At 35.1% G+C, this 12,348-nt stretch overlaps 1 protein-coding gene across 3 annotated transcripts in view; it reads right to left on the bottom strand.

The window, feature by feature from the left end:
- Gabra3 (gamma-aminobutyric acid type A receptor subunit alpha3) overlaps positions 1-12,348 on the bottom strand; it is a 236,062-nt gene that overhangs the window by 25,922 nt on the left and 197,792 nt on the right. For all 3 annotated transcript variants that reach the window (XM_058582576.1, XM_058582578.1, XM_046453413.2), the window contains one exon: positions 7,868-8,011. In XM_058582576.1, coding sequence (XP_058438559.1) covers positions 7,868-8,011 — 144 coding nt within the window. The remainder of the gene's footprint in view (positions 1-7,867; positions 8,012-12,348) is intronic.

Genomic DNA, 12,348 nt, shown 5'->3' with positions numbered 1-12,348 from the left:
CTGTCATACCTACTTGGCTAATGGCTCCCAGCATTCATCCACAAGCCAAGAAGAGCTAAAGATTGCTGCTGTCCATCAGTAGAAGGTAGGCAGAGGTATGGGACAGATTATCACTGAGTCTCCAGAAAGAAACTCAGACGCTATCCCTTTTCTAGTAGAGACACTCTAATTGTTTACCATCTCCCAAAGAACAAAAGACAAATTCCCCCAATTAGCCCAGAAAGACCCATGAAATCTGACCACACTAATACCTCTCTTATCAGAGTTTCATAATTTTCTCTTCTATTACTCCAGCCACATTTCATTGTGGCATTATTCACAACTCAGGCAATTTCCCACTTTCTTACCCTACCCACTCCATTTTACCTACATCTAGGAAGCACCATCTGGTCATCCAGACCTCAGTATATAATCCATCTTGTGTGTGTATTCTCATCCTAGCTTGTTTACATGGACATGAAAAATACACATAGGCTTATTTTTTAATTTAGCAATAATCTCATACAAAACTATGTCATGTTTTCCTCATTATAATTTTGGAGCTACCCTTTTCTTTCTCTCTGCTTCTTTTTCAACCTCTTTGTCCTGTGTGTGTCCATCTACTCTTCTCTTTCTGTCTCCCTTTTCCTTTTCCTTCCCTCTCTTTTTCCACTGAAAATGAATTGAAAAATTATTTTTCTTAAAAGTTGGACTTATTAATGCTATTTATGATAATGTGAAATATTTATTTTTAAAAATATTTATTTATTTTTTAGTTGTAGATGGACACAATACCATTTTATGTTTATGTGATGCTGAGGATTAAACCCAGGGCCTTGCACATGCTAGGTGAATGCTCTACCATTGAGCCACAACCCCAGCCCTAATGTGAAATATTTAATACATAAATGTAAAATGTATTATTCATAAATTACATTCTATGGATCTGAAAGACAAAGCAAATGCACTTCTCAAAGGCTTATCAAATTTTAACAATTTGTTTTGAGTGTTCTGATATATTTTTCTGCAGTACTATCCTTTTGTATATTTTCTTTCCCTCTGTAATGCTGTCTCCTTGGAGAGATAGAGAACTGAAATCTTTTACCAGGTTAGGGAGATTCTCCATCTCTTCCCTTTTAATGCACACTATCTGGGTCCAGAAACAGTAAATAGGACAGTGAAAAGCCACTTTTGCATATTCACAGGTATTCATACACAAGATAGTTTTATATGGATGAAAATTACAAGAGAACTTTTAGAAAATTTAGCAAATTAATCCATTGTATCAGTTAACTGAATCAGTTTTTAAAAATACAGCTCTGATATTTTGTTTCTCTCCACATTTTTTTCTCTGCCAAAGTGAGAACTGAAGTATTAATCAGATTGGAAGATTTTTTTCTCACTTCACTCATCCTGTTTTTGCCCTTGTGCCCCAGCTTATTAAGCTTATTAAATGCCATCTGTGTTGTGTGTGAAATATTCAAGGGTACCATATAAAACATAATGCATATGTATTCACAAATTAGTCATTATTTATGGATCAGAAATGCAGAATAGTTGAGTAAATTAATGATTTACATAACTGAATACATCTTTCTGAAGTGGACTGTCATATTCCCTCTTTCCTTTTCTCTATTGCTGCCTCTCTCTGTATTTGTTATTATGAAGGATGACCCTTAAGTGGTTTGGGGAATTTCTTCCCTGCCTTTGTACTCCAGCCTATTAAGCTCCATCTGTGTTAAATGTGAAATATTTTAACATACAGTGTGAAACATATTCTCAATTTGAGTAATTTTTAAGGTTGCAAAATACACAAGAGGATTAACTCATTATACAACTTCAGTGAATATATTTTTTTAAATCTGTTTTTAGTATTTCTTCATCTTTCTATCTCTGTTCCTTGGTCTTTATCTTGCCTTGTGTTCTTTTTATTTCCATTTCTCTGATCTGTCTTTGTGTATTTTTCAGTCTCTCCCATGCTACATATCTGGAGATGACATACACCAAGATGATAACAATCAAACTATTACTCTAACAAATGATCAAATTTCTAGAAAAGATGGAAAAATAACATCATGTATCCAAACTATCCTTCTATAAAATTAATACAATAATTTGCTAAATGAGGGAAAATAGAATTAATGCTGAAAATAGAGAATATTGTCCACAACTAATGGCAGATTTTGAAGAATTTCATATGCTTATTTCACACATATTTGAGTCTGGAACAAAAAGTCTTCTTACAGCTACTTCATACTGAGCATTTAGAGAGAAAGCCAGTCATACCAAACAGAATATCGATATACTGTAGGACTTTTCTTTGGCAGAGCCTCCCATTCATATGCTAGACCTTACATGGAGAAACATATTTGGGATTCAGAAGGGAATGTTCATAATTTGTAGTGACAATGAAAATAATATTAATATATGGAAAAGTAATAATACTGATATGGTTCCTATAGTAAAACAAAGACTTCCACCCACATTTGTTCCTAAACTACCCATCTTATTCTTTTTCCTCTATGTTATTACAGTTAATTTCCTTGTTAATATTCCTAGAAATATTATATATATATATATATATATATATATATATAGTTTGTACATGTGTATAGACATATGCACACACTAATTTAAAAGCATTTATCTATATTAATTAAAATAATGCAATACAGAGACAGAATAGACAGCAATGAAAAAAAGATTAAATATGAACTGGGAGTGTAACTAAGCAGTAGAGTGCTTGCATAGTATACTACAATCTGGAATTATTTCTCAGAGAAGGAGGAGAAGGAAGAGGAAGAGGAGGAAGAGGAAGAGGAAGAGGAGGAGGAGGAGGAGGAGGAGGAGAAGGAGGAGGAGGGTTAGAAAAATAAGTCCAGACATGGACCTATATGTACATACGTGTATTTGTGCATACATGTGCATGTATGTAGATTTAGTACATGATAAATCCATTGTCATTTTTGGTGTAGGGATTGAACCTAGGAGTACTCTACCACTGAGCTATATCCCCAGATCTTTTACTTTGAGACAGGGTCTCACTAAATTGTTCAGGGCTTCACTAAGTTGCTGAAGCTCGCCTCAAACTCAGGATCCTCCTGCCTTAGCCTCCTGAGCTGTGGGATTACAGGGATGCACCACTGCACCCAGCTTTAAATCCAGCATCCGAAATCACTGAGGAAAAATGAGATTATTTACTAGAGGGTAATTTACCTTGGTGTAAACCAAAAGGAATTCCAAATGTTTTTGCTCTGTAAATTTTTTAAAAATGGAAACAAAGTACTAAAAATATAGGTTAAAAAAACTAGAGTTTTCTGTTCATAATACCATACTGAGCACACAAATTTATGTTTACTCCTCTTCTTCTTAAGATTCCATTAACCAACAGCAAAGACAGCAAAACAGTACAATCCCATGAGAAAGATAACAACAAGAAATGAAAGAGCTTAACAAAACTTTGAATGCAGAAAGTACCCAAGGAGGAAACCAGCAGACAAGCAGTCCTGGGCGTGGATGGGAAACAGATGGGGCGCTGCCAACTGGAGAGGCTGGCTGGCAGTGCCCAGAGAGGATGCAGTCCTCAAGACTGTAGGAACAACTAGGAGAGTGTCTCAAAAACAGGTGAAAAACAGGGTCATTATCTGAAGGTCTATACATAGAAGAGTTAATGTGCCCTACCTCCACATTCACAATGAATATATAAAATATTTATTCTCCTAGCCAAAAGAAACTATAGAGAAATAGGAAAATTAAAGTGGATGATAGGCTCCAAAGAAAGAAATGCAATTCCCCCAAAAGATAATGTTTACAGTCATACTGATACAAAGTCCCCTTGCTGGTTTTCAAATTTTAAAATTAATCTATAGAGTCAGTGTAAAATGATTAATTGTGGGTATAGAACTGTATTAGTTTCTCATTGGTATTTCAACAACTTTATGTTCTTATATCTCTGAAGATCAGAAGTCTAAAATGGGATTCTGTGAAAATCAAAGTTTTTAATTAAAATTTTTAAATGACACATACTATATATAAATTGTATATATTAATGTTGTTTTTATACACTGTTGGTGGAGCTGCATTCTTTTCTGGTGTTTTTAGGGAAGAGGCTACCCTTTCCTTGCTTGTGGCCTCATTTTTCATCTTTAAAGCCTGCAGCAAAGTATCTTCTAAGTCATTTGCTCTCTGACTCTGGTCTTTCTGTCTCCTCTTGATAAGGACCTTTTGTGATTGTATTGGACCTACCTAGATAATCTGGGATACTCTTTATTTCAAAAGCAGTTGATAAGAAATTTTAATTCCATCTGCAACCTTAATCTCCCTTGCCTTATAAATTTATATGTTCACAGGTTCTGGAATGAGGATGTGTACATTTTTGGAGGGTCATTATTCTGCCTACCACAAGAACTAAATGTATACTTTAATATGTTTTGACAGTGAAAGCAAAATTTAGTTGGTAGGTGTAGGAAACAAGAAAGAGATGAGGATACAACAGAAACTTTGATAGAACAGGAACTATAGGTGACTATTATATCCAGCTACCAAGACTTAGAATAAAACTGGTGCAGGAGAGGAAAGGTAAGGAGTAATTGAAGTGAGTTATGAACTCGCATACTTCAGAGTAGGGAATCTATGTTTAATGTCTAAAGGGATAAAGTTAAGGAATAGCACACTATTTATAACTATGAAAGGAGTCACTAAAAGTAAAGCATAAGTTGTTAAAACATTTAATTAGAGCTATGATATCATCATCTTTCAACATGGAATAATAATACTGCCACCTCAAAGTGTTGTTAAAGGTATAAATGAGTGAAAATACTGTCCTCAGGGCAGTGCTTGGAACATATCATATGCTCAAAATTTTATCATTATCAATTTCACCACTATGTTCATGGGTTTAAAAAAATCTGAAATCAAGGTGTCAGCAGTGACAGGATCCATCTAAAACCCATAGGGGAATCCTTACTTGGTTCTTGCTAGTTTTGTTGTTTGCTAGCAATGTTTAGCATTTCTCAACTTGGAAAAACATCCACCCTATTACTGCCTTTGTGTTTACATAGTGTTTTGTGTGTTTCTGTGTCCAGATTTCCCATTTTCATAAGGACTCCAGTCATATTGGATTAGAAAGCCACCTTATTGCAGAATGATCTCATCCTAACCAGTTACATCTGCAATGACGCTGTTTCCAAATAAGGTCACATTTTGAGGTATTGGGGTTAAAACTTCAACATATATTTTGGAGGGACATAATTCAATCTATAATATCCATGTTGCCAAGGTAAGGGGAAAGCAGCATGCTCATACACTGATAATGGGAGTATGAATTGTTTAACCTTTCAGAGTCGGAGTTTGTCAATATGTATTAAATTTTAAAAAACATGTCTACTTTCTGAAATAGCAATCTCAATTTTCTGTCTGTATGCTAGGAAGAGAATTACACAGGAGCAAAATGATATATGGAAAAAGAGGGTCTTTGAGTATTATTCAGAGCATGAAAACACAGAGCATAATAGTAGATAATTGGTTAGATTATGATCTGTGTACATAAGGCCACTAACAGTGAAGATGTTATTTTGCTAATTTTCAAACTGAAACACTATACTTCCCATTGACAACAACACATATCACATCATTATCAAGAATTCTCTGGCCTTGTAAGAGAGAATTTTATTTTTTATTTGAAATAACCAAAACTGGTAATAAAGAACACGTGTTCATTCTAATTGTCAATATACTGTTACTAAATTTTGTGTATATTTGGGCCATTATATCTACTAACATGAAAACATGTTTAAAATATAAAACTAATTTAAAAGCAGCATATAAAACAGTATCAAGGGTATGGATCCACTTATATAAAGCATATTTGTGAAAAATACAAAGAGAATCTTCTTAAATATCAAAATGTATAATAACCAGTTGATGTACAAAAATCTTCTAAGAAGACTTTTTCCTAGAAAGTGGAATTAAAGAGTGCAGTTATACCTCTATGTCCCTGACTGCTCAAGTCCCTCATATAAAATTGCATATTATTTGCATAGAACCTGTGCATGTCTTCCCCTGTGCTTTACCTCATTTCTAGCTTCCTTATATCTGATATAATGTAAATGCTATATTCATAATTCTTATCCTGTATTGTTTAGCAAATAATGACAAGTAAAATGTCTGTACATGTTCAGGGCAGATATGATTTTTTTCAAATATTTTTTATCTGTACTTGATTTAATATAGCAGATATAAACCCCAGAGACATGGAGGTTTGACTGTATTTTATTTTCCAATATTGGCTCCTCTGTGTAGTTTTAATTTTAATTTTCCTATCATGAATGTGTACTGTCCATGTGATAAAAGTGGAACAGTGGTTTTAATAAATGAAATGGCATCTGAGGCTGTGTGGATAGCAAACAACTGATCTTAAAAGTTGATGCCAGTTGGAAGTGCAGAGGAGGGACTGGGAAGTGAGGAGAGTGGACTGATGGATGAAGTACTTACCTGGGGGTGGAAATATCAGCAGCCCTGGGCAGGCCCTCACCAAAGGCCTTGCTGGCTGTGCTGCACCCAGCTGTTTTGTACTGTGCTGTGCCACATTACAACATGCTTTCTCTTACCTCTAGCCTTTGTGGGAAAGAATAGCCTTTCCCACACCTATTTGTAGATTTCTAAATCCATTTTGTCTCTCAAATACATTTGAAATGGCACCTTTTTTAGGTACCCTGCCCTGGCCCTGGGGTTGAGGGAAAATGGAAAGCAGAGAACATGACATGCTATGACATCATGAGATCACAGCTTATGGTCAGATAATGAAACAAAAGTACAAAATATACTACTTTATTTATAACTGGGGTTTCACAGAGACAAGTGCTGCTTGAAAAATTAATGTTGAAAGCTCCCATCTTTTCACAGCAAAAATATTATGTGATAATTGGGCTTCAGAATATATTCCATTTTGCCAAACACTTTAACATTAATTGGGATTTCATGGTATTTCCTTCCTTGGGTCACTAGAACAGGCCAGTTTACAAATGGGAAAATCTTAAGGCTACAGAACAAATCTCCAGTTCCATTTGTTAAAATGCAAAAACTAGCTATTAAAAAGATCTGGTAGGGGCTGGGGATGTGGCTCAAGCGGTAGCGCACTCGCCTGGCATGCGTGCGGCCCAGGTTCCATCCTCAGCACCACATACAAACAAAGATGTTGTGTTTGCCGAAAACTACAAAATAAATATTAAAAATTCTCTCTCTCTCTCTCTCTCTCTCTCTCTCTCTTTAAAAAAAAAAAGATCTGGTAGATTTTTGCAAATAACATTTTTTTTGAAGTGGGTGATCCCTTAGGAAAATAATTCCATGGCTACTCCCTGGACCTCCAGGCTGTGTGCCTGACCTATACTGGGGTTATTAACTCACTACCTCAGCTTTCCCAACACTTTGTTTGTTTGCCTTTGTTTGTTGTCTCTTCTACCATACTCCCTTGACCTTCCCCACCCCCACCCCCCCCACCCCCGCAAAAGCAGCAGGGCACTATGGTTAAGAGGAACTTAAGAGAGGTTGGGTTGCAGCTCAGTGGTAGAGCACTTGCCTAGCACGTGTGCAGCCCTGGGTTGGATCCTCAGCACCACATAAAAATAAATAAATAAGTAAAATAAACGGATTGTGTCTACTTGCAACTGAAAAAAATATTTTAAAAAGAGGGACTGAAGAGTCAATCTGCCTGGGTTTAGATTTGGGCTCTACTATTACACAGCTCTGACATGGGGCAAATCACTGAAGTTTTTTATCTCTCAGTTTCCTTTGTCATGACATTGTTTTGAAGAATAAATATTATAAGCACTTAGAACAGTGTTTGGCATGTGATATATGTTATGCAAATGTTTGTTAAATAAGTAAATACCTGTACTTGACCGAATTATCTCTGTCCCAACAACATGGCCCAATAGGTCATACTGATTCAAGCGAGAACCATCCTGTGCCACTTCCACAGATTTGTTCTTCCCAAGAGTCCAAGAATAAACCACTTCAGCTGTTGTATAGGCATCTAAGACAGAGAAGAGTCAAGATGAAGTTGAAGGGAAAGGAAAGTGATTATTTATGATACTGATATTGTATGAGATTTAAATATATCTTGTACCCCCAAAGAGTTCTGGGTATGTGTTCTGTCCTTAACTGAATTCATCCATTCATCCAACACTCATTGAATGATTACTATAGTGCTTGCCATATTCATAGTAATGAACCCAAAATAGTCTCTTCCTTCAATGACTCACAGACTTCTAGACTGATAACCAGTCTCCTTCTCTTTTAGGGTAGAATGTAGGGACAGGGAGAGGAATGACTAAAATGTTATCTCATGCAGACATCACAAACTCAAATGTCTATAGGAGCCAGAAAAGCTACTTTGAATGAGTGAATCACACTAGTTCTAAGAAAAATACATTGCCAGAAAAGTAATAAAGTTTTCTTTTATTCACTATGGGTGATAATATGAGATGAAGCAAAAAAAAAAATCATACTACTGATATTTTAGATTAAAAATAAAAATCCAAACTTGAAATACCAAGAATTAATGATCACAATTTTCTTTCATAACTTATTTATTACCATTTTGATGTGCAAATCAGAAAACTGAAATCTTTTTTTCTTCATGAGGGTGTTAATGTTTTATCTGGAATTCCAATGTCAACTACAGATTTTATACAGATTAATCTTAAAAGGGGTGTAGGTAAGGGAAATGTCAGTATCTTAAAGGAATGAGTTGATTCCTTTCCAGACACAATTGACCTTTTTGCTCAGTGAATTTCTTTGCCCTGCCTATCTCAGGCACTTAGGTTCATAAATGGAAACTATTCACACTGTTCACCCTTTTCCTACAAGCTTTGAGCTGTGTGTTGTTCAAGTTAGTGAAGGGAAGTGTTTTCAGCTCCTGGTGGCAACTGTAATGTTCATAACGTGGTCTATTGGAATATTTTGCCACAAATCAGATGTGAATATAACAGTGAACAAATGTAAATTCTGGGTCCCTGAAAAACTCGGCAATATTGGATGCATATTTCATAGCAAGTCTATGATCTGTTTATATTATACTTTTTTTTACTTAGGCTTTTTTCCTCCCATTTTTAATTGGTGCAGTATTGTTGTATATATTGATGGTATTTGTTTTTACATATTTGTACAAGCACAAAATATAACAATATAATTTGGCCAATATCACTCCACAGCATTCCTCCCCCCACCTCCTTACCTCCCACCCCTTTCCCCCTTTTCTCCACTGATCTCCCTTTGATTTTTAGGAGATCTACCCCATTTTTATTTTATTTCTTCCTCTCTAGTCTCTGTATATGAGATAAAACATACAATCCTTAACTTTCTGAGTTTGAATCATTTCACTTAACATAATGTCCCTGTTCCATGCATTTTCCTGCAAATGTCATAATTTCATTCTTTTGTATAGCTGAATAAAACCCCATTGTGGATATATACCACATTTTCTTTACACATTCATCATTGATGGACACCTAGGCTGGTTCCATAGTTTGGCTATTGTAAATTGTGCTGCTATAAACATGGGTATGCATGTACATTATACTTTTTAGGAGCTGTTTCAATATAGCTAAGAAAACCTTTTACTGATTTGCTTAAAAGAATGCCATCCAAAAACTTCTTCATTCACTTTAAAATTCTCATTGACATCATGAAAAATGTATGTATAATTCTATGGCATTTTTTATATCTGTGCTGTCATAAGCTGAAAATAAAATGTTAAAGAAATTTAACTTTTCAAAATAACTTGCCCTATATATGGTCTCAGTCATTTCTTCAACCAACAATACTCCTACTTTTATACATAATTTCTGTTGTGCTATAGAGATAATTTTATAATTTTTCATCTGTAAAATATTTTGATGCCTGAGAAAACTTATTGCTGATGACATGACTGCATTTCCCAGCAGCAATACCTAGGGTATACATTCAAATACAAAACTTGTTGAACTTTCAGTCTGTTCTTTAAATTAATATTTTTATTGTACATCTTTTCTATGCAGTAGTTACCCCCTACCTGTGCTTTTGCTTTCCAAGGTTTCAGTTACTTTCAATTAATGCAGTCCAAAAATATTGAAGGAAAATCACAGAAACAAACAATGCATGTTTTAACCTACTTGGTGTTCTGAATAACATAATGAAATCTCATGCTATTCCACTTCTTTCTGCCTGGGGCATGAATCATCCCTTTGTCCATTATATATGGGCTGTGAATGCTACCTGCCCATTAGTCACTTGGTAACCATTTTGATTATTGAATAAACTATTGTGATATTGCAGTACTTGTGCTTAAATAACCCTTATATAGTAGCCTAACACTCACCTCACATCATCTCATCATGTAGGCATTGCATCATTTCAAATCATCACAAGAAGGAGAAGGATGAGTACAGTACAATAAGACATTTTTAGAGACAGAAAAAAACATTTTTTATATTTATTTTTTAGTTGTAGTTGAACACAATAACTTTATTTTATTTATTTATTTTTATGTGGTGCTGAGGATCAAAGCCAGGGCTTCACACGTGCTAGGCAAGCGCTCTGCCACTGAGCCACAATCCCAGCCTCGAAAAAGCATATTTATATAATCTTTATTCAGTAAGTATATTGACAGAATTGTTCTACTTTATTATTCTTTATTATTGCTAACCTGTTACCATGCCACGCTTATAAATCAAACTTTATCATATATATGTATGTATAGGAAAAATTCTATACCTAGATAGAGTTTGGTACTATCCATGGATTCAAGGATTGGAAGTCTTGGAACATATCCCCCTAGATTAGATAAGGGGGGATTTCTGTATATCCATTGTAGTTTTCTATAATGGATGGAATAATTATAATATTTGAAGTTTTATCCCTTCAGCAAAAGTATACTTTGTATGCACAGTAAAGATGTAGAAATATTTTCCATTCCTATAAGGAAATGCAAACTCTCCCATCTGTTTTGAAACATAGCCACCTCAGTCTGTGTTTTATTTTTTTAATGATAAGTATAGATGCAAGAACTATTTCCTCTTAAATTCACTGGGAGATTTTAATCATAAGTAAAATGAGAATTCAAGTAAGTTGATTAATAGCAACTGATATTGGAGCCTGTTTGCAGGGAGAAGGAAAAAGTGATGGTCAGGATTATGTGTCCTGGGCAAGCATATGCACATCTACAAAGGACAGGACTAACCAGCCTTAGTCAATTGCAGCCATGTAAGATTTAAGCCCAGTGTTGTCAGATATTCTGATTTCATGAAATGATAAACATATCTGGAATTTTATGAGACAATATCTTAAATTTCAAATCTTGGCAAATAATTTTAAAAGTAATTAACACATATTTAGATCAAACACATTACAGATGCAGTCCCAATTTGTAACATCTGGCCAAGAGACTTCCTCCTATACATGGCTATAATCTCTTTTGATTCAATCTTGAAAACAAAGCATCCTTTGAGGCCCATTGTGTATCTAGGACTCCCACCTGGAATTGTAGCTCTTTAAACCATAATCATGAAGAAGAAAGGAAAATCTTCTCAGGAATGTTTCCATACCATTGCCTAAAATATTTTCTGATATTATGTGAGATTGTCACAGTGCTATTAGTGAAATGTGATTTCACAAGATGTTGTCTTCTAATTTTTTCCTAGTGCCTTTCATCTTGTACCTATGCTGGAGTGCCCTGTACCCCTAAGCAAAGAACCAGCTGTATATGTTTTCTTATCTTTGCTATTCTGGTGGTTGCAACACTCTCTATTTATAAAGAGCAATACAGTCTTCCAACTAATCTACCCAAGATTTTGTTGGTTGGTTGGTTCTAGGGATTGAACCCAGGGCAACCACTGAGCCACCTCCCTAGCCCTTTTTATATTTTATTTAGAGTCAGGGTCTCTCTAAGTTGTTTAGGCCTTGCTAACTTGCTGAGGCTGGTTTTAAACTTTCTATACTCCTGTCTCAGTCTCCTGAGCAGCTGGGATTATAGTCATGCAACACCATACCTGGCTACACAACTTTTGACAATGTGAAAACTACAGCAGGTTTGTTCAAGGAAAGGATAAGTGAAGGAAGATTTTTTTCTCACTCTTAAGAAAAAAAAATTCTTACTGGATTTTCTAACTGAGGCTGAGTACCTGGAGCAGACATTCCTGAATATTAACCATCAAAATCCTAGCAGGCCCTTCTTCAGATGTGAAATTATATTGTGCATCTAACAGTGTCTCAGAAGCTTCACCGGGCCCAGAATGGCAAATTGCTTTATGCAGAAAAAAAAAATAGCAATTTCTTTGTCAATAATATATGGGAACAGAATCATTTTGTAGTTAAAAAATATTATCTTTTCAT

This window comes from Marmota monax, unplaced genomic scaffold (assembly GCF_021218885.2).
Source record: "Marmota monax isolate L192 unplaced genomic scaffold, Marmota_monax_Labrador192_F-V1.1 WCK01_AAM20220418_F8-fsc00142, whole genome shotgun sequence".
NCBI classification, from domain to species: domain Eukaryota; kingdom Metazoa; phylum Chordata; class Mammalia; order Rodentia; family Sciuridae; genus Marmota; species Marmota monax.
The sequence above is the reverse complement of the archived record's forward strand: the minus strand, read 5'-3'. Positions and strand labels throughout refer to the sequence as shown.